The following is a 24,676-nucleotide window of genomic DNA, read 5'->3' on the forward strand; positions in this document are numbered from 1 at the left end:
AATAACTCACTATGGTGTACTCTCCTTGTACCTGTGATATTCCTCAAGTATAAACTTCTCCTCTGTCAATATCTGAAGCCAGTGCACATACAAGCCTGGAAACAGCCCTCATGGTGCCCTTCCTCATTCCTCTGTGCTCCTTTCCCACGGAGGCTGGGCATGGATGGGCAGTCCTCAGGGGCTTCCCAGGATCCTGGGGCCCCTTTGCCATAGCCTGGTCTCAGAGACTCCCCCTGCCCATATGGCCACCCTGTCCCCTCCCAGAGAAGTCCTCCTGGGCCAGGACTGCCACACCAACCAACCAGGAGACCCCTTCCTCTCCTGTTCTGAGTAGTCACCATGACTCAGGTCGACATATCCAGGGCTCTCCTGGGAGCCCAGATGAGGCCATCCCAGCAAGGCTTTGGGCCTTTCTCTTATACAAGTCGGAGTGGCTGAAGATAAGAAGGCTGGGGGCAGGGCCAGAGCAGGAGAGTTGCGGGGCTCAGAGCTGTGGTGTCCTGCCCATGGTCATGCCATGAATCTATCCCAATAACCCACTGTGGGCTCCTTTCTCTTCCTCATAGCTCAGTCATCTGGGCCCTGGGGCTATGAAGTGTGTTACCAACATGTCTATTCCTGTCTCCATGGGCAGCTTCCCTTGGGTCAATACTGATCGGGCTCCCTCAACTACTTCCTTCTTCCTTTTTCCTGTCCACGGCACTCCTCCCCACAAAACCCTGCTGTGGGTAGGGTGGACAGGGTCAGCTGCCATCCACATGGTTTTGCTGTGTGGGTTCCCGGCATTGGTGAAAGTGATAGCTTAAGCAAAGACTGAAATTCTGGTTTTTCAGATAGGTGTCTCCCCTGGGGTGACAAGCTGGCAGCCAGCAGTACCAAACCTCAGACACTGTTTCAGGCTTGGGGGACAAGCCACTATCCCCAGGAATCTCCCATGAGGTTCCTCCAGGTTGCACTGCTCTAAGTGGCTGTGCTGACTGCAGTGGCTATGGCCAAGTTGTGTCCTGTACAATTAAGTCCAGTCCACCTGTTTCAGCCTGGGCTAGAGTGGAGCCCTACAATCCATGGACTGAAGGTGTAGCCAGCAGTCATTCCTTAAATGGAATGGTATCACCCTTACGAGTCAGAAGAAAAGCAGCTCAGAGAAAGTCAGTGACCTGCCAGGGGTCCCCAGGCCAGTTCCAGGTGTGTCTGCACACCTGGCTCTCTTCCCATGCCTTCTACTGCCCCTCAGGACTGGAAGGTCCCCCACTGACCAGCACCTTGTGCTGCCTCCACACACTGGGACTGGGAGCAGCTGCCTGCCAGGTGAGGAATGGGAGCTTGTGGATCAAACCCCAGGGGATGTCCCAGCCCAGACTCCAGATCAAGGCCCAACCCACAGACAGAAATGTTCCCTGCCATCTCAAAGTGAGGACTCTTTGAAGCTGATTCAACAGGTTAAAACCCAAGGGTTTAATAGCAATCCCTTCTGTTACTCCCATCTCTCCAGGCCATGGAGGAAACCATGATACCTATCTGTGCCCAAGGGGGCCAGGCCTTCCATTCTGGGGAGAGGGAGCAGCCTCCTTCCAGGTGGTCCACACCTGGCTGTCTTGCTGCATGCAAACCAGCTCTGATGGACTTCTGGCAGTAGCCCAGAGCATCCCAGAGATATCACCCTGGGAGCCATTCTGACCTGCCTAACTGGACCCCGTGTCCCATGGAGGGTGACCGAGGCCTTCAAAGATGCTGCCCCACCACCTTCCAAAGCCCTCAATTCTCTCTCCCCAGCCTCTCTGAGTTCCTCCCTCAGCCCCTCCATTATCCCTCCTGCCTCCCACATTTGGCTTAGGACAAACTTTGCCGCCTATGGCTCCAGCTGGAAAGTAAAGAGGTTTCTATCTGGCTCTGAAGAGACAGAGGTGCACCCACTCCACTGCGGTCCAGGACAGGAACGACTCACTTGCCCTGCAGTGGTACCTACAGCCAGTTGCTCCAGCAGATCCTCAGAGGCTGCTCACTGACTTCTTGAACTCCCCAGTTTGGTCTCATACAAGGGATACATTTTCTTCTTTTAACATCAGGTTGACCCTAATCCTTCTAAAAACAGGCTTTCCACCTCCCCTGTCTGTTCTCCTCACTGAAGCCCTCACTGATTAGCTGAGAATAACTCTGTCCCCATCCTCCCTGGCTGAAGCCCCAAAAGGTCTCTGAGATTCCTGAAAGGGGTATTTGTGGGTGGGTTGAGTTCCCGTTTATTCAGCCACAGATGAATGGATGGATGGGGAAATGGATGGATGTATGGATGTATGGATGGATAGATGGATGGATGCATGGGTGGGTGGATGGATGGACAAGTCGGTGGACGAATGGGTGGGTGGATTGAGCAGTGGGTATCTGGGGGATGGGTAGGTGGGTGAGTCCATGGAGAGGAGGTGTTGGGGTTGGATACCACTGCAGACAGTGTCTTTCCCAGTTGACTTTTAATGTTGCTTTTGAAGGACATGACTTGGTGAGGGCAGGGCTTCCTCCTTAGTGTGGTCACTCCTAGGGGCATTTCAATTGTTATCTCATCATCAAGGTGGCAAGTCACAAATGAGAAACTAAGGCCCTAAGGGGCAGTGGCTGGCCCAGGGCCACCCAGCCTCAGGGTGCCACATTCTCCACTCTCAGCTGTGAACAGCCTTCAGAGCACAGCCTGGCCCAGGCTCTCTGCCTGGCGTCTCATGGCACCCAGGTCTCGCTCAGGGGTCCACAGGGCAGGCCTCCTTCTTGGTGATACTGAAGTTCCCTCTCTGAACTTGCATGTGGACATCTGGTGGGGTGGACCCCATGACATGGGCACTGGCCAGCACCTTGGACACTCTCTGTAGCTGATTATCTGGGCTGAGGTGCCCAGCCTCAAGAGTTGGCCCAGGCCTCCTAGGGACAAGTGGCCTGGAGGATCCACCATGGGGGTGGGGGAGGCCAGTGTCTGTGCTGGAAGCTGTTTCCTGGGTTCCCCCTACTGACAGTGAACATCAAGGTCAGGGACTCTGTAGCCCAGCTTGACAGGGCTGGAGTCCTGACCTACCCACTCTGGGTGTCCCTCTGTCTTCCCCCAGGACATCAGCACTACCACCTCATCCAGAAGATCCTGGGTGCTTCCATTGCTGGCTCTCTCCTCTCTTTTGAACTATTTCTTCTTCCATTTGGACTTCCCAGTCCTGAGGAAGCCAGGAAGACCCTTCCTTGGGTGTGGGTCAGGCTCTGTGTCCCCATCCTCTGCTCATCCTCTAGGCTCTTCCCTTGGTACTTAGGCGCCTAGACCCTCCTCCTGGACTGAGAACACCCTGGGCCTCAGGCAATGTGGGTGGAGCAGGTCTTAGGACTGGCTCTTGTAGAAGACCATTTAGGAAAAGGGATTTTTCCACATATCTAACCTGGATAAGGACCCAACTAAGAACAGAATTTCTCTGCCCTTCTGGTGTCTTCCAAAGCTGTCCTCTTCTGCCCCTCACAGCCCAGACTCTCCCCACCCAGGCCTCACCCAGCTCCCAGGAGGTCCTGTTCTGCTCCTTCAAGAGGTGTGTTTCTCAGAGCATAAATGTTAAGTCAGAGCTCATCACCACTTTCTCTAAACTTCACCTTAGAACAAGAAACCAACTCCTAATTTTGGGCTCCCAGGACCCATAGGATGGGGTCTTGCCAGCCTCTCCTCTTTACCTCCACCCATCCCCCCAGGTCCCTCCTTCCTTCTGACCCAAGGCCTTCCACACCAATCTTCCTCCTGTGCAGAGCTCCACCCACATGTCACTACTTACAATGGGAACTGTGGACAGGGACTCTGCCATGTCCCAGGGTCTAGGACAATGCGTGGCTCAGAGCAGGGCCCGATGCCAAGGAGCAGGGGTGACATTAGGACAGAATCAAGGGACACTCAAGTGTTCCCTTGGCCTGATTCATTCTAAAGGAGGTAACTCATGGCTCTCTGGTAGAAATGAATAGGAGTGTGAGACTGGGGAGGAGGGGAGGTGGGACAAGAGGGTGGGTGGGCACCCTGTGAAGGGCTGGGGCCTGAGAGGAGGAGAGAAGAGAAGCTTCCTGGGATGTGGGAAGGGCTGAGGGACCCTGAGGTGGGAATACACTGTTGCCTGGTAAGATGCTCCTGGATGGTGCCCTCGCTGGCCGAGTTCCTATTCACACCTGGTGCTCTGGGGAGTGAGGGCAGGTGGGGACATTCAGTGCAGCCCTGAGTATCCAGCCCAGGCAGGACCAGAGTAGCCCAGAAGGGCAGAACTGGAACTGAGGGCACTTGTTCCCACAACATGTGGGTGCACTTTGAGCTGGGTGAACAGGCAGGCATCCGGATGGCTGACACCTGGGTTGAGACATTCACCAAGGGAAAGTGGTTAAATTCAACCAATGATATTGTAAAGTTAAAATGTCCAAACTCAGTGGGGGTCTTTTCCGTATTCACATTTAGAATTATTATAGAGGTAAAAATAACAGCAAACCCACTACTGCCAAAAGCTGCCTTTGTCGGGAGGGACTTTGCCCATGAAAGTTGAAAACGAGGCCGGGACAGTGGGCATTGCAGCCACGGGGTATAGGCAACACAGCAGGTGCCCGAGGAGTGAGAGAGGCCTGAACAGGGTAGGCACAGGGCCTGGCCACAAAGTGGCCTCTGGCTCCTGACCTTTGCTGGGCTTCTGTCTGCTCACTTGGGTGAGGTGCCCGTTGTGCTGTGCTGACAGCTGGGTCCATGTGACATGGCCCGTTTTCCTTCCTGAGTCCCTGGGACTACTCCTGGGCTAGCTCCTTTGGGAAGCCTGCTGAGGCCGTGTCCAGAGGGCCAGTGTCACACCCCAATCTAAAGCCACCTCTATGCCAGCCACTCACTTGTGAAGGGAAGGCATACAAACATCCCAGGGCAGGGCCCTGCCACACTCTCCTGGCTGGAGCTCATCTCTCTGGGTGGGGATTGAAGTAAGGGTCCTAGCTCAGAACCCCCTGATATTGGAGTCCAGGAGTGCACTCAGTCATGGAGGTGACCCTGGGTGCACGCTGAACCCCTCTTGTCCTGTCCCCGTCTGTGGTCTGTGATGGAGGCGGTCATAGGCTCTTTCTGGGGTGGAGGGTGAGACTTGGGGAGCTGATGGCAGGGACCCAGCCTGGGCTGTGCTCTCAGGCCCATGGGCCACCGGTGCTTAGGGCCTGAGGCAGCATTTGGTTCTAGTAGGTGTGGACAAAGCACTGTCACTTTATTCATAAAGTAAACATTAGGGGAACGCGTTCCTAGCTCTCTCGGGAGCCAAGCTGGGCGCTTCCCAGCTCAGAGCGGAACCCCGCGTCCTGGTGCATCCAGCACCCTCTGCTGGTGGCTTTGGGAGACTCCACAGCCTACTGGGCAGAGAAGAGGGGCTGAGCTGCCTCTGCTGCCCTTTCCTTTGCGTGGCCAGTCCTGTGACCTTGTGGGGCTGATGATCAGCAGGAGGAAGGCTGATCACAGAGACCTGGGATTTAGCTGCGAACCCATTCACTGTAACTCAGGACTGGCATCAAATTTATTATTATCTTTTGTTAAATATTTTATATTTTCAGAGCATATGTTCTACAAGGGGGGTGGGGCTAGATTTTCTTCCCAGTACATTTTTGTGTATGCAGTTATGTGACAGGAGAATAAGTGACACAAACAGGTGGTACACATGTGAGAGGGGTCTCAGGCCTGGGCCCCTGAACGCAAATCATGAGTTGCTCCTCTGATTGAAAACAGCCTCTGGACTTCCACCAGGTAAACCTTAGACCCAAATCTCACAGGCAGGTGACATCAGAGGAGGTCCACTGGGGACAGTCATGCCTGCATTCACCATATCTTAAAGGAACAATACACAATGTGGGGGGGTTCCTGCCGGGCAAGCCCCTGCTCGCTGCACGGCCGCCTGTCCTGCAAGCGTCTCATGGGGTTGGGGTGGGGTGCCAAACATTGTGGTGCTAACTGGGATAAGGGTCTTTCTCCTGCTAGGGGTGTGGGTAGCTAGGGAGTGTGAACTGGGCTGGGGGGTGGGTGGGCCCTGGGCAGAATGGCTCCAGCCTCCAGATGGTCCTCTGCTGTTCTGTGAGAGTAGAGGCTCGACCTGCCTGACTCACTCCCCAGGGCACTGATGTCAGGTACAGATCGGGGGCAGAAGACAGGGCCTTCCTGGGGCCACAGGGACATCCACTGATTGCCTCCTGGTACAGAGCTATGCTGGTGGGTCCTCTGGGCCAGCCCCAAAGCCTTCTTTGGTGGAACCCACAGTGTTTGCCTCTCACAAGGATGTTCACAGCTTGGATGGTGCCTTGGGTGGCAGATCTAGGTCCCAGAGGGAAGAACCAGGTGATTCTCAGATGGGGCAGCTCTAGACCATCGGGTGATTCTTCCAGTTCTGGGGTAGGCAGGTGAGGCTGGGGACCTTCTCCAGAAAGAGGTGGCCACAGTGGGGTCTGTTATGACAGCACTTGACTGGGTGTCAGAGGCAAGGATCATCCAGATTCAGAAAAGCCTTCCCTGGGCTCCCTTCAGACTGAAGTTTTAAAAAGTAAATTCTTCACAGCAGCTCAAATAGTCTCTGAAGTTCTAAGGAAAAAAACAATGTTGAATAGTACTTCTCAACACGCAGGAGAAGAAGGCTTGCTGTAACTGGCTCGGCACTGCAGAGATGGCTACTCTGAGCTGTTTGGTCAGGCTCAGGAGAGGACACCCCATTCCCCCCACAAATTTCTCATTTGTTGCTTTGAGGTGGAATGCATCTTTGAGCCATATGCATCTTCTCCTGAGCCTTGGAGTGGCAAGTGAAGAAAGCCATTCCCACGGGAAGAGAGGCTGCATGGAGGGGGCAGCATTTTGGGTGGGTGCTGGGAGACCACAGCTGAACCTTGATTACTATGTGATTCTTAGACCCTCATATTCCTCATCAGAAATCAGGGATCACACCACCCACCATGCTGAGAGGAAGCACCCAAAGAGATATTTCCCATGAGAGTGCCTGACCCAGGGCTGGCCCCTGTGGATGTTGAGCTAAGTGGAATCTGAATCTGAAGGGGAGAAGGGCCCCAGGGATCAGGAGGGTGGTCCTGGGCAGGTATGGTGATGGAGTTCAAGAGAGCCCTGAAGCCTGGGTTTTGCTCTTCCCCAGACTGAATGAGATGAGTTCCTGGCCTGGGCCTCCAGCCTTCTGCTTGCTGGCCAGGCATGGTCCCCATCAACTGTTGGAGCCCAGGGTCCAGTGGACCTTGCCCGAAGCTGCTTTAGTAGCTGCTGTCTGTGAAGAAGGGCACTTGGGCAGATGGGATGCCGTCGCTCTCCTCTGGTGGCCCTGCCAGCTCCCCGTACTCGCTGTTGTAGAACACCTGGCCCTGGGTCCCTGGGTCTGGCCTCTGCCGCCTCCCTGGGGGGTCAGGGTGTGCCATGGTCACATCCATATTCCTGCCTGGTCCTTTACAGCTGCTGAGACAGGGAAGATGATGTCAGTAAGAAAAGAAGAGAAGAGTGATTGAAACCATGTTGGGTCTTATAGGAATCACCAGACACAACCGGAGCAATAAGAAAAGCCAATGGAAGCACACACAGACTTGACTTAAATACAAAAACGAACCGATGTGACTGTTGGCAAACACCAGAGCTTTCTTTGTCCCAAGCCTGGGTGTGGGACAATGGAGAAAGCCCAACTTCATCCCCCCAAACCTGCTTCTCTCCCAGTCTTGCCCATCTCTGTAAATGACACCAACGCTGATTCAATGACTCAAGCACCTGGGTGTCATCCTTTCTTCCTCCCTTTCCCTCATCCCTTATATCCAGCCCACCCAGAAGTCCTGTCCTGTCTATTCCAAAATGCATCCATGCCCCTCAATCCATGCTCTTCCCCTACTTTAGAGTGAGCTGCCATCACTGCATGCTCTGGGCTGCCCTAGCACATCTCTCTTCTCCCACTCATGCCACCCTATAGGCCAGTCTTCAGAGATCCTTCAAGTTAGATGGTGTCCTTCTCCTCTTGATACACCCTTCAGTGGCTTCCCATCACCCTCAGAATAAAATCCAAGCTTCTCCCCCTGGCCCAGGAGGCCTTGCTGCTTCCAGTCCCCACCTGCCTCACTGATGGCCCTATGATTCTCCCTCCTTAACACTCATTTTCTTTGAGATTTTTGAAAATTTGTTTCTTTGCTTTTGCTTCTGTTTTTGCTTTGCATGGTGCTATTGAAAAACCTGATGCCAATCTCTCTCTCTCTTTTTTTTTAAGTGACTTGGCCTTTTTGCCTGAATTCCCAGAATGTTTATCTCTAAAGTCTAATAGTTCAACTAGGATATGCCTCAGAGTTTACTCTTCTTGGGCCAGTTTTCCCAGGTACCCTTCCAATATGTAGATTCAGGTCTCCTTTTATTTAAGAGTTATCTTGAATTACATATTTAAAATATTAGTTCTATTTCACTGTTGGCATTCTTCGTCCTCAGAGACACCAATTGTACATATGTTGGATCTTTTCTATTCAACTTCTAAATTTTTCACGTTCCTTCTGACACTTTTTTACCTCTTTACTTATTTCAGTTTTAATTTCTTGACTTCTTTTCATGTCTATCAAATGTGCCCTCCACTGTAAGTCTGATCATATCTAATTGTCCCTTGGGCACTCTGCTCTTCATTTTTGAGAGGATTTGTGTTTTATTTCAATTTCTTCCATGAATTTAGTCAGCTCCCATTTGATATCTTCACACTGTTCATCCATTTCTATTCTGAATTTTTGAATTTATGATTCATTGTGCAGCTGCTTATTTAATTATAAATTAATTCATGTTGATGTGTTGTATCACAGTTTTTCCATGCTTTTTTTTTTTGGAGTGTTTACAGCTACTGAAAACTTTTAATTCTAATTTTCTTCTTTATTCTTATATGGATAGTGCTTATTTTTTCTGTTCATGATTATTCACACTGAGATTACCCTATGGAAGAGGGGTCAGGGATGTGGGTATCTCCCTAGGTTTCCTCATTCAGGAGTGCTGTATCAGATCCACATCACATTGAATTCCTTCAACTGCATCCCTCTTTCCAAAGGCTCCGTTTGTGTCCCATGCTGTATCACCACTGGGGACCAGCCAGTCACTTAGCAGGGAGTGCTGGACCCCTTCTTGGCTGCTGCCATTCATCCATACTGACGAACCACAAGCCCAGGGTTTCCAGATCTTCCTTTCACCTACAGACTTGGATGAAATGCCACACCACAGGGAATGAGATCTGGCATCCTGAGTGGCCACTGAAAGGGCTGGGTGAACCACCTGGAAGTGAGGGTGAGTTAACTTCCCATAGGGTGAGTACTAACCAGTGGTTAAGAGGAGATAGGAAAGAACTGGGAAGATAAACTCCCTCCTTCTCCCTGACAGATGCCTCCAAGGCACATTCCATCCTTGCACCTGTTTGGAGAATGTTCCATATGTCAAGTGAATGCACCTGCTACACCTCTTTGTGGCTCATCACAATGTGTTTCTAAGGGGACCTGGGAAGAGAATAGTGCACTTTGTTGCCTCTATCATGAGGTGCAGTTTCTGTAATGAACAGATCCTTGGGTATCTGTCTTCTTGATTCTTTTTTTTTTTTTTTTTTTTTTTTTTTTTTTTTTTTTTTGCGGTACGCGGGCCTCTCACTGTTGTGGCCTCTCCCGTTGCGGAGCAACAGGCTCCGGACGCGCAGGCTCAGTGGCCATGGCTCACGGGCCCAGCCGCTCCGCGGCATGTGGGATCCTCCCAGACTGGGGCACGAACCCGTGTCCCCTGCATCGGCAGGCGGACTCTCAACCACTGCGCCACCAGGGAAGCCCTTGATTCTTAATACAATCTTGCTTCCATAAGAATCTTCTGCAACTTTCTTTTTCCTTCACCACCAGGCACCTGAGATGTACACTCACTTCCTGCTCACTGCCCTTTCAGAAGCAGTGCCTTCCCAAGACAGTTGTTCTAGTGCTCATACTCCGTTATCTCCCCAGTCTGCACGGCCACCGTCCCAAGGACCTTTACATTCCCTTCTCACGGGGCAGTCCCCATCCTGCCCTCCTTCTGCCAGGGCTTGGGCGTGGCTCTGCTGGTTCTGCTGCAGAGTTCTATACCCACACATAGCTGGAGTCTCTCCCCTGGTTATACCATAGGCATGGGCTCTGAGAGGCCTTGTTCCATGTGTTGTTTTTAGGAAGATCTGTGGAGATTTGAATTTAACTAGCTACCATCCTCTGGCTCACTCTCTTACTGAATTACTTTTTGGGGAGATAAAAAAACTGTTCTGTAAAGAAACAGCCAGAAACTCTTTCCGTCAAAGAAATTAGCATTAATTTTCCAAACATAGGTTACTAATAGAGATCACCTGATAGAATCAACAAAAACAAAAAATGCCAAGATGCATAATACAGATGCAGTAATTATCCCTAGGCATACGACCCCACAACCACCAGTGTCCACAGTGCTGCAAACATGCCCTTTGTAAGCTTCTGGGAAAATAACAGATATTTGGCTAAGTTGTAGAGGTCTTAACTATACCTATCAGAAAGGCGAAAAATGGCATCAACTATCCTAATGTGATACAAATTAACACCTGTGGTCTAGGGTAAAATATTCAGAGACAACATCTATTGATTCAAAAACAGCCTAGGCAGAAGCCAAGATTTGCTCTGAAAAACTGTGTCAGATGACCCAAAAAGGGGACCCTGACAGACACAGGTGTCAAAGGTGGAAGTGAACGGTCTGAACACAAGGATCTGAAGAAAGCAGAAAAGAGCACTGTTTTATATAATATTGTAGGTCCTGTCATTTAAACAGCTATGAGCAAGTCAACCAGTAAAGTGGATAAGTAGACGTTTAACTACTTTTATATACCATTAAAAGTTTAAATATTCAGTTTTTTTGTTTGTTTTTTTAGAGACGGGGGCTATTTTCTTGGGCAAATGGAGGTCACTGTTTATGCAGGTCACCCCCCCTATGCAAGCACACAGGAGGATTTCTCTGTAACCATATTCTTATCAAAGTAGGACACCAGCCAGCTCTAGGTCACATGATCTGTGGCCTCCCCTGGCTGGGGGAAGGGTGTTACACGCATTGGGCATGGTGGATCTTTCCTGGTTTCACAAAGAGATATTGTCTGAGCATCTGTCGAATGGCAGGGAGGTTTGGGGACCAGCACCAGGCGTACTGGGTCAGGACAGTGATCGGGGAGAGGGGGCCTTTGGTAAGGCTGGTGGACAAAGGCCTCAGGTCCCAGAGTGGCCTGCCTTGAACATACAGAAAAGCACTATAGAGCCATGAAAGGATTCAGGTAAGAGAGTGACAGGCACATGCCGGCCTGGCCTCCCTTCCCTGGCCCCTTCCGGTAGAGGAGGCTCCAGAAGCCCTACCTGAGCCCACTTTCTTGTCTGTGCCTGCTCTCCAGCCGCTCAAATTCCTCGGAGGCCAGCACCATCCCACTGTCCGTCTGGCTATCCTGTGCAGAGAAAACAAGCTAAGGCTGTGGGCCCCAAGGACCTGCCCCGCTGCCAACCTGACACTCATCCTGCGCCAAGTGTGCGGGAAACAGGCATCCGTTCCATCACCAGGGCCTGTAGGTTAGGGTCACATGCCCCCACCACAGAGGGAGAAACTGAGGCCTGGTGGGGCCATGCCTCACTACTCAGGAGGGTGACAAAACTGGAACACCCCACTGGGAGACATAAAAGGTGGCTATACACACGCTCAAGGCACAGGCAGAGCAGGAGCACAGGGAGAAACAAGGAAGTATCGAAAGGATCTGGCAGCTCATAGTATAGAAAAATGATCCTTAGACACGTTCCAGGTTTAGGGGGCCTAGGTCACCTTTAGCCTGACTTGGCGTGGTTTTCATTTTGATTTCCATGGAGGGGAAGTGCACTCTTGTCAAAGATGGAGGTCCCCCAGCATTTTCATCTGGCCCTGGGAATGGGAACCCGGGTCTGCATGGCTGTGGTCCAGGGCACCCACTGCCGCCTCTGCACCCAGCCTCCCCTGGGCCTGCGCTCACTCACCAACCCCATCTGGAGGGAGGCTGGGAGGCTGTCTGTGCCTTCAGCCTCACGGAGCTGTAAGAGGTCTACTCTGCTTGACCGCATCTGAGAACACAGGTGGTTTTCCATGCCCCTTACCCCAGCCTCCTCCTCTAGTGACACAATCTCCTCCTCTCTGGCCATGCGGCTTGATGACCACCAAAGGGGAGTCCTGACTCAGGCTGATCCCAGGAGAACCATCTAGAAGGAGTCATCTTTCCACTGGGTTCCTACTGGGGTTTCTACCTTGCTGGGAGAGAAAGGGGGTGCTAGGGAGGTGAGCCCCTCTGTGAGGGAGGTGAAAGCACAGGTGAAAGCAGCAGAGACATGGTGGCACTGCATGGGTGCCCAGACCCCACCATGCCTGAGGCACAACCTGGACTTGACATTTTCAAGCTGGTTTCTGCTGCTGGCCTCAGGACTTCCTGACATCTGACTCCCTGTGGAAAGAGCCCAGTGGGCCTCACCTGGGGTGCACAGGTGCACCCACCCCACTTACCACTGAGGCCTTGTAGGTTGTCAGGGTCATGGGAAATTCTTCGAACGTTTTCATCCTGAAGGGACCCTGGGTCTGAGTCCCCCTGGCAAGGCATCCCGGAAAGGACACACAATTATAATATCTGTGGGGAGAAAACGTTAAGTGCTGAGAAACGCACTCCAGCACCCTTCCTGAAAGCTCTTTCCACCTCTCATTCTGTACCTCTCTCCAGTGGGGAGGGTGTGGAAGGTGAGTGGAGGGCACCCAGCTTATGTGTGACATGGAACTTGAGAGAGACTGGAGGAGGACTTCACCCCAGGATGAGCTACCCTGTACAAGGCAGGCAGTCCCGGTGCTGCAAGCTACTGCCTGACCTGCACGTGCGTGTATGTGTGTGAACATTCGAGTGCCTGTTCGGGGGCTGGTGGAAGGAGCCTGGCAAGAACCAGCTGGGTGTTCCTGTCCTCCAGGCCTGGCTTTGCTCTATGCTGGGGAAGATGGGGTGGGGAGTCTCAGAGCCCTTCTCCCAGCAACGTCAATGGGAATGTGGATACACGACTTTCTTGGACTATAGACATACACTGGCAAGAGACTTCTGACCCCAAACTCTGGGAACTTAGGCTGCATTCTAAATCCTAAATACAGGTTAACGAGTGACCTGCCCTGTTCCCAGGGTCCCTACCAGTGGCCCTTGAGACTCGCCCCTCTCCCCACCAGCTCCACTTTCTTTCCCTGCAGTGTGGAGCTGGCCAGGGCATTGTGCCTGAGATGGGCACTTCCTTGAAATTGGCAGGGGGAGGGCCTCTCAGGGGCTAAGAGTGCGGGCAAGCAGAGGATGGCAGAGGGGAGAACTGAGGAGGTGTAGAGAAAAGCAAAGTCGCAAGGCTGCATGGCCTGGGAGGGGCCCCGAGACTGACCAGGTCCACCAGGGCATCACCGACACTGGCACTGTCATTTAATGTCACTTTGTTGAGCTGGTATACAATGGCCTCTCAAGTCCTTGTAGTTCACTTTTCCTGATGACTGATGAGGATAAAACATACTATGTCCCCCTTGCCTGGGGGACCCCTGGACCTGGAGAGGGTGGCTAACCTGGCAGCCAGGCTGTGCCGGTGCAGGCTTGGTGGGCTGTCCTCCATGTCAGCATCAGTCTCCATGACATGCAGGGCCGTGGTGGACGCCTGCAAGAAGCTGCCCTCCTCTGAGCTCTGAGAGCCACAGGAAACCACGCAGTCCTCCTCTTCCTGGCAGGAATGGCACAAATGGCCAGGGTCAGAGGCCCCTGTGCCCCCTTAGCCCCACGCCTGCACTCAGGACTGCTGGAGTTCCTCACCCTTCAAGTGCTGTGCTCAAGGGCACCAAGGACTAAAGGAGCAGGTAAATTCTCTCCACAGCCCTCCCAGGTGCCCGATCTAAGGAGGAGGTAGGCACAACAAGAGCATCCTCACTCCAGAGCCCCGGCTGCTCCACAGCCTCAAGAACCAGCACTAGTGCTTCCCACCCTCTTCCTGGGCAGAAGTGGACCCAAGTGCCGGTCTCCAGCCCCTGAGGCTGGGGCAGCAGGCAGCTCCCTGCTCCCTCCTCCAGGTCCCAGGGCACTTGCTGAGGCCCTGAGCTGCCCTGAGCCAGCCCTGAGCTGCCTTTGTTCCCCACCCCTGTGGGGGGAGATAGGTGAAGGGGGCAGAGGGACAGAGAGGGAGGTAGAGGAACACATCATTATTCTGCTGGGAGACAGGGCTCCTTGTAGGCTCCCTGAGGACAAGCCTGGGGCTCTTCATGGGCAAAGTTGGGCTCTGACCATCCATGTGATGGTCCCTGGGTTGGAGCCAGAGGTTGCTGTAGCAGGACAGGGAGAGTGGGGGCTCACCTGATGAGCCCTGCCCTGAAGCAGGCCCCCCAGCATCTCCACCAGATCTGAGAACGCAGGCCTCTCTTTGGGGTCCCCGGCCCAGCAGCTCAGCATGATGCGACGTCTGCGGGTACAGCCGGACGCTGGACTGTGTTCTGAGCGCACCCCTCACCCTACCCCAGCAAACCCCAAGCCCCCTGCCGAACGATCCCTCACACCTGCTCTGCCTCCCTCCCTCCCCAGGGCCTAGGTAGGGCTGTCCCTCCTGCCTGCAGGGAGGAGAGTTGTCAATGGACCAGTGGTGGAGTGAGAGACTGTGTCTGTAGGCCTCCACCCCCACCCCTGTGACTGAACAACCTCCCACCTCCCACCCTTGCCTGCATACCACCCTTCCCGTGCCCGTACACAACCCCTCTTCCCCTTTCCTAATGCCCACCCACCCCTCTGGCCCCCCAGTGCCTCATGGCTTCCCAAGAGACTCACATGGCAGGAGTGGCCAGCTCTGGGGCCCTCATCCGGGTGCCGTCTTTCAGCCGTTGGCAGAACTCCTCATTGATCTGCACCCCAGGGTATGGGGAGGCCCCTGAGGGCAGGAACAGGATGGGTGGGTGTGTGGGGAGCAGGCTACTACTGTGCAGCCCAGACCCCAGATCGCCTCTGTCCTGGTCCTCCATGGCAGAGGCCTGCTGCTCCCCTCCCCCACTGCTAGTTTTTCATCTGGTTAAGAGGACAGTGGCACCCGCTTGCTAGAGCTGCCATGAGCATTACCGCTTATTACAGGCACATTAGCAAAAACATAGCCCATCCTGGGATCATCAGGGTCAGTAGAGCTTCGACGAGCCAGTTGAGCTGCCCTGTCACGATGACCCCTCTTAGGAGAAGCTTTCTCTAATTCTTCCTTAAGTCCTGTGGCTGTACCAGCAAACAGGACCTAACCCTGCCTAGCTCCCTCCTTGCCTCTCCTGACCACGGGAAAAACAGCTCCTGCAAGCCATACAGCAGTGGAACAACCCTTTTAAGACAAGAGTCAGACTGCTCTATCCCTCCTTCAAAACCCTGCATGGCTCCCAGTAGACTTAAATTTCAGGTCCTCATCCCAGCGGGCCTGCAGAGGCTGCATGAGCCACCTCTCCTAGCTCTCACTGCATCTCCCGATGCCACCTGCTTACACCATGTCCACCTCCAACACGCGGGGACCATGGCCATGGCTAACCCCTCACCCTGGACTGCTATCCTCCCAGGCCCACCTGCCTCTACTCCACCCACCTTCATCAGCCTGGGCCCTCCTGGCCCCTCTGGCTCACACACAGTGCTGTCCTTCCTGCGCTCTTCCATGCTCTTTTATTTTTAGTAACAGCATCAGTCACGGCTGCCATTCAGTGTTTTCACTTTCCCACTTGTTTACTGCCTCATCCCTACCCTGGTGCGGGGGGGCTTCACCTTGGTCCCAGCAGGGCCCAGGTTCCCATGTGAGGTTCTTGCAGGTGTGGTCATTGAGTGAGCACCCTGTCTCCTCCCAGCTGCTCCCAGCCCTGCCAAAGCAGGAGCAGCATCCCTAATGGCAGGTGAGGAAGGGGCTCAGCCAGGGAGGGAGAGATCTGGGGGAACTCGTATGGTGTTACCCTCTGTGACCTGTGTTGACCCCAGGGGCTGCTGAGTGAACACAGGGTTCTGCCCTGGCATAGGCTGGAGGTGAAGGGGAGAGGCAGGGGGCTCTCCAACCACCTGCCTCAGAATGACCTGGGCTGCTCGCTCCAGGTGTGCACCTCTGGGCTGCTCAGCCCCCTGTGCAGAGGGGCTGGTGGAGTGACCTGGAACCTGTGATCCTGCCTCCCCCCTCCCCTGCACCCTGCCCTGCACTCACCCAGGGAGAAGATCTCCCAGAGCAGCACCCCAAAGGACCACACATCGCTCTGTGTGGTGTACACCTTGTCGAAGATGCTCTCGGGGGCCATCCACTTCAGGGGCAGTCGGGCCTGGGGGAGAAACATGTGTCCCCAGCGGGGGAGGGAAGAGAGGGAAGAGGCCAAACCCTTGGGCAGCCCTCCTCCTGCCCCCAGTCTCCCCAGGACTCTGTGGAGTCACATCCCAAGAAAGTCTTTTTGGTTACATCCACCTTGTGTGTATTCAGATGGCTCTTGCAATTTGCCCTGTTCCCCCTCCCCCATCTTGCACGTAGGATGCAGAAGCCTTCATTCCTCCCTTGAAGGCTTCTGCCCTGCTACTGTTCTCCTGGGTCCATCTGGGTGCCTCTCTTCCTCTGTGCTCCCCCAGGGAAAACTTGCAGCCCTCCTCCAGCTCTAGACCCTTCGGCCCAGCATCCTGAGGAACACCTGTATCCCTGCACACCCTCACCAGCTCCACCTTTCTCCACTCACTTGGTCCCCAAGCTGGAAGCATGGCATCATTCCTGACCCCTCCTCCTGTGGCTTCTGATGTGCTTTTCCTCCTATGGCTTCTACCTGGGAGCCCTGAGGGCCATGGTCCTTCCAGAATTGCCTCTGCCTCCACCCCAGCACCCCTACTCCCCTCTCCTCACAGCCTGCAGAGGCGGGGGGGCTTCTGGACCACACACCTGACTCTTACCTCCACACCCCTGCCAGTTAGAATGAAGGACAAAAGCCTTCACGGTGGGCCTCTCATAGCCTGGACCCATTTTGCCTGTTGACCTCCCTCTAAGCCTCTTCCTTCTTCCCCTGGGGCAAAACCCTAATCAGCTGTGGATGCTCAGATGCCTGCCTCTGAGCACCACCAATGAGACACAAGTTGCACCTAGCACCCATGTACTTTGCTGTGACCCTGCTACACCAGGTCTGTCCACCTCCAAGACAGACGCCATGTAGGGTCCACCTCTGCATGTCCGGCCCCTAGTAGGCAGGCATGGGGAGTCAGTGCCCACCTAATGGACCAAGGTACGGGGCCAAACACAAGCTCCAGTTGGAGCGCTGTGGTCCCTGTTTGTCAGCTCCTGTCTCCACTCACCTGCTCCAGGTGCCTCAGCAAGGTCACCAGAATCCCTGTAGGCGCAGGCCCTCAGACCTTCCATGTGGATGGCAGTGAGTCCACCACCCTGCTCCATGGCCCCCAACCCCCATCCTTCCTCTGTGGTCTGCACTCACACTGCCCTTGCGCACGTAGTCAGGGTCTTTGTAGATGTCCCGGGCCAGGCCGAAGTCACAGATCTTCACCACATCACTTTCTGACAGCAAGATGTTCCGAGCAGCCAGGTCTCTGTGGATGCACTAGGGGTGCAACGAGGTGCAATGTAGTGATCAGTGCAGGCCCCTGGGGCCACACCCACACCTAGAGCTCCAGGGTGCCCCACCTGAGCCCTGCTCTTTGAGAACAGATTTCTGTGTGCCCCCAGGACTTGCCATGGAGAGAGCTTGTGGAACCGTGCAGACAGCAGAAGAGGCTATGCAGCGGGACAGACTGATTCTATATCTAGCTCTGCCTCTGACTAGCTGGAGACCTTGGGAAGTCAATTCCACCCTTTGGGCTCAGTTTATAACTCTGCGAAGTGGGAGAGATGCGCCTTGATCATAGCTGTGCTGTGGGGTGAGCTGGGACCAAGCTTGACATGCTGGTGAGTTTTGGCCTTTCTCCCCTCTGAAGAGCCTGCCGGGGCAGTCACCTTGCGAGAGGCCAGGAACTCCATCCCTCGGGCCACCTGGAAGCTGTAGCAGACAAGGTCTTCCATGGTCAGTGGGCTCAGCCACAGGTCCTCAGCTGCACAAAGAAGCGAGGCTGGCTCAGGAGGGTCCTTATCCATGACTCCCATCTTCCACCCAGCCCCAAAGGGAGCATTTGTTCACTGAACCTGGCTGCATCCCTCCTGGCCAGGCTTAACAAGCATGTTGGCCCCCTCTCCTGCCCCTCAGCTTCCATTCTCTCTGTGACACCCACTAACCACTTTCCAGAGCAATGAATACTGTTGCCACACTAGACCTCTGTTCCTGCTACTTCTGCCTGGACTGCTCCCCACCATGTTTGCAGGGCAAACTCCTGTTCATGTCTAGATGTCCAAATCAAACATCAAAAGTCTCTGTGAAAACTGTTCCTGAGGTGTCCTCCCTTCCTAAGGCAGAGTGCATTACATGCTCTCCCACATAAGTCTCTCCAGGAGGGCCCCAGGCTGGCTTATCCCAGGGTCCCTGATCATGAGGTATGAGTGTGCCAGCCAACTCAGGCAAGGGGAAGCCAGACTCTTACCTTCTTGGACCGGAGGGGCTCGTCCTGCCCCGCCCTTGCCCATCAGGAGCCTTGTGAGGAGGGCCCTGTCGCTGCTCCCTGGCCTCCTCCAGTCAGCCTTGGCACCCTCCACCATGGAGCAGAAGCGCCTTCGCTGCTCAAGGGACTTCTCCTGTGATGCACAAAGCAGGTCCGAGGGGGAGGAGGCTGGCCATCTACTGCAAAAGCACTCCCCACACCTTCTCCCCAGCCTATCTAAGAGCCTTGCTTGCTCACCAGCAGAGCTCTGGCCCCTGGTGGGGCGGCTACCTACCGCGTAGGGGTTGAAGGCCTCCCGCTTGGCACGCAAGAAGTTGGAGAGGTTGCCGTACTTGCAAAACTCCACGATCACCATGAGGGGGCCTGGGGCAGGGCAGGAGCCAGGAGCTTGGTGACTGAGGGTACGCTGGAGGGCAAGCACCACAGCCACGGCCCTGCCCCAAAGCCCTCCTGCGCCCCTCCTCATCCCCGCCCATTCCCAGCCCAGCTGGCCCTTCGCACCTACAAAGACAGAGCACCCTGGAGGACTCACCCTCCCACCAGGGCACCCGAGCTCTTTACCGTTGGGCTTGGTGCACGCCCCCAGGAGGTTGACCACGTTGAGGTGGTTACCGATGTGGATTAGGATTTTGAGCTCTGACATCAGGGCACGGTGCTCGCTGGCTGTGGCGCCCTCTGGAGGGAACATGGGGGCTTCGCGTGGTGCCCAGCCCACCACCCAGCCCCTGCACGACCCTCTTTCTGCACCACTAGCTTAGCTGAGGCATGGCCAGTGCTCTTGCTGGTGTGGGCGCAGCACATCCCACCTGCCTCTCTGAGGCAAAGGGTTTAGGTGGAACTGGTAAGTATTACTCAGAGATGAGCCCCAGGCTCAGCTCTAATTCCCATGGACTCCCTGTAGAACCTAGGGTAAGAATCTGTTCTGAACCTCAGTTTCCCCTCCTGTACCACAGACCCACCAGCCCACCCAGAGCTGCTGATCCTCACCAGCTCAGCCACCCCTTCTACCAGCTGACCCCACACCTTTCAGCATTTTCACGGCCACAGTGTCACAGCTGCTGCCCTTGTTGATGCCAAAGGCCGAGGCTTCCACCACCTTCCCAAAGGCCCCATGGCCGAGGACTCTCCCTGTGGGGGCAGGGAGCCGGTTCCAGGTGAGCTGTATGGGGGTGAGGGTGGAGAGGATTGGGCAGAAGGGACAACCCCTGTGGAGGGCCAGGAAGGAAGACCCAGGAGGCGGAGGAAAGTTCGGCTCCCCTCTGCCAAACAGGAAGTGCATGGGGAGTGGGAGTGGGAAGAGAGGTAGCGGAGAGGCAGACAGGAAGGCCTGCATCCTCTCTCAGCAGGTGTGATGGGCTCACCCTGCTTAGAGCAGCAGGAAGTGACCTCGGGGGCCTGGGAATTGAGAGCCCCAATCATTGTTCTGGGGATGCATGCCTAGATGGACAGGTCGGGCCAGGTGGGGGCTAGGTGGGACTTTCTGGCATGAGTTCTGAGAATGGAGGGATTTCAAGGCTCTAGCCTGCCCAGCCCCATAGCAGCTGAAGCTGTCTCTGCCCAGCAGTACAGGGTGGGTGAAGTAGGCTGGGTGCGGGGTCTCACCGAGGTGCAGCCGTTCCCTGGGGAACTCCCACTGACTGGCATCATAGGACAGGTATTCACACTGCTCCTCCAAAGGCACTTCCCCAGGGTCCATGATGATGGACAAGTAGCCGGTCTTGATGTCTGCATGGGTTGGCTGGGGGTGTGGATGGGGACAGCTCATTGACTTGGCCATACCACCCTGGCTTGGGTAAAACTTTGCCTGGGACAGATGGGAGCTCCTTAGGGACTTTCAATATAGGAGGGGACAGATGGACAGACAACCTCTGGTCCTGTAAGAGCCCAGCATGGAGGGGACAGGGAGGCCTCCCAGGATACAAGGCTTCCACGTGGAACAATATTCCTTAACTTAAGGGCTAGCCAGGGTGGAGAGAGACCCCATGAGGAGCTGGGGAGAGACTCAGCTGGGGGAGGAGTGCTCACCCTCCTCATGTTACAGAAGATGAGGAGAAGGAGGACCCAGAAGAAGACGGCGATGACCCCAGTGCCAATAAGGATCACGATCTCCATGTTGCCTTTATCCTCGGAGCCTGAGTGGGCAGAAAGAGGCTAGTATGTGCGTGTTGTGAGGAGGGAGAGGGTGCACCTTGCGGGAAGTGCCGCTTCTGGTGGGCACAACTAGCAGTGAGGTGGCCACGAGAAGACGGCGCCAAGGGCAGGCGGAGGGTGGGTGGAGGGGCGTGAAGGGGAGGCCGGACCTTCCACGGCCACGCTGGCGGAGGAGTTGACGCAGCCCTTGGCGTTGCACACACTGCACAGATAGCGCCCAGCATCCTCCTCGCGTACGCGCTGGATGCTCAGCCTCTGGTTCGAGTCCGCCAGGTCGATTCCTGCAGCGAGTTGGGGTGCAGGTTCGAGTTCAGGTAGGTCTGGGGCCTGGCTTCACCAGCTTCCGGACCCCCTCCCTCCTTTACCCACGTCCATCCCCCTACCGGACTCTTCCTCCAGCGGCCTCTCATCTTTGTACCACACGATGCTGGGCATGTGCGCCCCGGCCACCGGACACCTCATCTCCAAGGAATCGCTCACATTCACCAGGAGGTCGGTCAAGTTCTGCGTGAGCCGCGGGACTTCCAGGGCTGGGGGCGGGGTGGAGACGGAGCTAATTGGAGCTTCAGAAAGTGGGAGGGCCCTCCAGGAAGGGGCCCTCCAGGGCTGGGAGCTCTCGAAGCTGAAGGGTCAGGTTTTGAGTTCGGGGGTGGGCCGGGCTGCGCACCTCCACAGAAGGGCTGGGGAGGGTGACGCTCTTGCAGGCTCGGGCTCGGTAATGGACCCCCCAGGCGCATGCTGGGTTGGGGGTGAAGGCTCCTTGGGAAGCGCCGCCCTGCCCTGCCCTCAGGCCCTGCCTGCCTCACCCTGCACTGACAGGTACTTCTTGTGGCAGTGCTTGTCGTGGCTGCGCCGGTCCTGCACCTCGCACACGTAGTCGCCTTCGTGTTCTGGTGCCACGCTGGGGATGGTCAGGCTGAGCGTGGCGTGGCGCGCCCCGGGCGCCGCCTCCTCCAGACTGGCGGCCAGCGGCGTGGCGAATAGGTGCACGTTCTTGCAGTCGAGCAGCAGTGGGTCCCCGTGAGCGTCATGCAACGTGGACAGGTTGAGGCGGTACCAGCGCAAATGCTGATAAGTGTAGTTGTCAGCCCGGCAGCTCAGGCGCACGGCCTGTCCCTCTAGAGGATCTTCTGATGGCTCGGATTCTATGCTGAAGCCATCGGGGATGGCTGGGGAGGGAGGAGGAACTACTATGAAGCTGTGTCACAGTGTTGGCTCACTTACCCCCTGCCCAGGGGCTCTCTCTCCCGTTTTCATTGGCCTTTGGACTCACTCAGCTCTCAACTAAGGGTGTACATCACATGTATCTGGCGCAGGGACACCACTCTGGAGCCCTCTTCTCCCTCTCACTTACAAGAGACCAGCTCTCTGAAGTCATTTCCACCAGGGTCTCCTCCGGCCTTGCCTCCTTCTAGCTTTTCCCTAGACAAGCCCCAACTGGCTGCTGCCCCTACCTCTCCCAGGATCCCAGATCATCATTGAGTTCCTTGCTACCAGGCTCAGCAGGGGCCTAAGTCCCCATTCTCCCTCACCGCTGACCACACTCCCCACCACTGTCCTCTCCTTGAAACAATCTGGTTTCATTAGCTTTTGGCAATGCCTCCCAATTTCCTTTTGTCCCTCTGGCCATTCATTGTCAAGCTCTTACGGGCTCCTCTCCCTTCCAAAGTGTTCTCTTTGGATCCATCTTTCTTCCACATGCCCTCGTCTACATCTCTGGGCCCAGTGACTGTCCTTCCATGATCTTTTAGCTTTTCTGAGGTCACTAACAAGTTTGAAAATCTGAGGAAACTATGGACCTTCCCCCCAGGGCAAAACACACATAGGAACCAGCTGCTGTGCAAGATCCAGGGCTTAGGAAGGGGGTGGGAGGGAAGTGGAGTTAGGCGGAGCTGTGGGGAACAAGAGGGCACCCGTAGGGGAGGCACTCCAGGTCTGGGGGCAGACGGTGCCAATCCATCCCAGTGGATTACCACCCCAGTTCATATGCCTATGACCTCCAAATCTATCCTTCCTGCCCAGACCCAGGGGCCCAGTGGACCCTGGATATCTCTCCTGGGTGCCTCAAGGTCACCAGAACTCAATGGGCCCCAATCTAGGCATATCACCTTCTCCCAGGCCTGTTCTCCTCCTGTGCCCACCTGGTTCCTGACCTCCATCCAGGCCTGCCCAAGTCACTCACTGGTCACATAGAAGTAGATGAGCCGCTCATCCTGGCCCACTTTGTTGAAGACCACGCACTTGTACATGGCAGACACATTGGCGTCCTGGATCACCAGCTTGCTCACCGTCTGGACAGGACATGTGTCAGGCATAAGGATCCATTTCCTGCATGAGTTCCCCTACCCCAACCTCCTTTTCTGCATGGAGGTTGCTGTGCCCACCAGAGTAATGGGGAAAACTGAGGCTCTGAGCTGGAGATGACCAAAGCTCAGAGACAGTACCAGGAATGGTGAGGCAGAGAAAAGGTGGTGAGACCCTTGGGCAGCAGCAAGAGGTGGCTCCCCAGAGAACCCAAGGAACAGCACTATGGACAGTTGGCCTCAACTGTGGCTGAGGTCAGAGGGCAGCATTAGGCAGGACCAGAGAGACCTCTGGCTGTGGATGGGCTCAGGATGTGGCCATATCGAGGAGGGGACAGGGGCCTGGTAGCACTGGGATGGTCCAAGCCAGAGTTAGGATTCATGCTCTGGTCACATCAAGGGTCAGCCTGTGGTCCAAGGGGAGAAGCTGGTCACTGTGTGAGATCCTTGTGATGTGCCCATGAATGCCCCAGGGCTTTTGTGATGTGCCCACAAGTGCCCTGGGTAGTGGCAAGGGGAGGGGCTGGGTTCCAGGGCTCCAGAAGGACTCTGGCCTGGGGGAGTAGGAAGCTTGGAAGCAGAGGAGGAGAGAGGGCCATAGGCCCTGCCTACCATCCAAAGACCCCACCCCCCCAACCCCAAGCCGGGCACTTCCTGGCCAGCCTGGAACAGGAAGAGGCTCTGGAGGTGTGTAGGAAAACAGGAAGTGACTGTAGGAAGTGGGTGCCTTTGTTCAGTCCTTCCCCTGCCTGGCCTTTTCTAGGCATTGCCCCCAGCCTGAGCCAGCAGCTCAGCAGCCTTTGGTAAGGATGGAGCCGGCCCCCAGCCCCAACCCTCCTAGCCCTGGGTGGCTTGGGCCCATGGCCTTGAATCTCAGCTTCCCTGTCTAGGAAGCAGTTGGAGGTTTGGCCCCCACAGTCTACATGCAGGCAGGGAAACTGATGCCCAGAGACACTGCAGAAAGGTTACTGATTCTCAGCTACTATCGCAAGAGTTCTGCAAGCCCAGTGGAAAACTAGAAGGCCAGGAGAGGGCCCCACCCCACCTCCTTTCTTCTTCTCCCCCAGCCACTCAGTGGCCTGGTTGGCCCATACCTTATTTTTGCCCTCCACAAACTCAGTCCAGGTGTCCAGGCTCTCAATGGGGTTCACAGCATCCTGCATGGTCACCTCCCTCCAGTCCTGGCACTGTGGCATTTGGTCTCGCTGTTGCCGCCGCTGGCTGCTAAAGACAAGAAGGGGCAAGGGGCAGGTCAGGGATACAGGCAGAGAGGGCCCACACTGCGGGTAGGGTCAAGCTTTTCTCCTACTCAGATTCATCTCACATCATGGTGGGTAAGGCTGGCCCTTGGGCTGAAGTGAGGTGGGGGGGCTTTGTTTCTGGGACACTGTTCAGGGCCTGGCGACCCATCCTGCATGAGCTGCCAGAGACAGCCTTCCCCAGTAAGCCAGGACCTGCGCCTGCAGAGCACCACAAGCCCGTGGCTCTGTGGTTATCCTCTAGTCTGCTGTGCCTCCTGCTTCTACCTGCATGTGTCCCTTCCTGCAAAGTCCACCCAGATCTCCTAGGGCAGCAAAGTCACCAATCCTGTTACAGGAAGCCCTCTCCCTCCCTACCCCTTCTAGAGCTGCAGCC

The 24,676-nt window shown here is 55.3% G+C and overlaps 1 protein-coding gene across 4 annotated transcripts in view; it reads right to left on the reverse strand.

Annotated features, from left to right (window-relative positions):
- Positions 1-5,527: 5,527 nt before the first annotated feature.
- Positions 5,528-24,676, reverse strand: part of FLT4 (fms related receptor tyrosine kinase 4) — a 40,449-nt gene continuing 21,300 nt past the window's right edge. Inside the window, exons 11-30 of one of the 4 annotated variants that reach the window (XM_032629070.1) lie at positions 24,136-24,265; positions 22,921-23,029; positions 21,545-21,907; positions 21,122-21,268; positions 20,888-21,019; positions 20,613-20,719; positions 20,190-20,325; positions 19,611-19,715; positions 19,149-19,262; positions 18,862-18,950; positions 18,570-18,720; positions 17,992-18,086; positions 17,477-17,599; positions 16,222-16,333; positions 14,841-14,940; positions 14,376-14,481; positions 13,601-13,752; positions 12,530-12,650; positions 11,371-11,456; positions 5,528-7,447 (exon numbers count right to left, since the gene is read on the reverse strand). In XM_032629070.1, coding sequence (XP_032484961.1) covers positions 7,252-7,447; positions 11,371-11,456; positions 12,530-12,650; positions 13,601-13,752; positions 14,376-14,481; positions 14,841-14,940; positions 16,222-16,333; positions 17,477-17,599; positions 17,992-18,086; positions 18,570-18,720; positions 18,862-18,950; positions 19,149-19,262; positions 19,611-19,715; positions 20,190-20,325; positions 20,613-20,719; positions 20,888-21,019; positions 21,122-21,268; positions 21,545-21,907; positions 22,921-23,029; positions 24,136-24,265 — 2,674 coding nt within the window. In that variant the 3' untranslated portion in view covers positions 5,528-7,251. Of the gene's footprint in view, positions 7,451-11,370; positions 11,457-12,529; positions 12,651-13,600; positions 13,753-14,375; positions 14,482-14,840; positions 14,941-16,221; positions 16,334-17,476; positions 17,600-17,991; positions 18,087-18,569; positions 18,721-18,861; positions 18,951-19,148; positions 19,263-19,610; positions 19,716-20,189; positions 20,326-20,612; positions 20,720-20,887; positions 21,020-21,121; positions 21,269-21,544; positions 21,908-22,920; positions 23,030-24,135; positions 24,266-24,676 lie in introns of all 4 variants that reach the window. The other 3 variants (XM_032629069.1, XM_032629071.1, XM_032629072.1) reach the window with 3 other exon arrangements.

This window comes from Phocoena sinus, chromosome 3 (assembly GCF_008692025.1).
Source record: "Phocoena sinus isolate mPhoSin1 chromosome 3, mPhoSin1.pri, whole genome shotgun sequence".
In the NCBI taxonomy this organism is placed as follows: Eukaryota; Metazoa; Chordata; class Mammalia; order Artiodactyla; family Phocoenidae; genus Phocoena; species Phocoena sinus.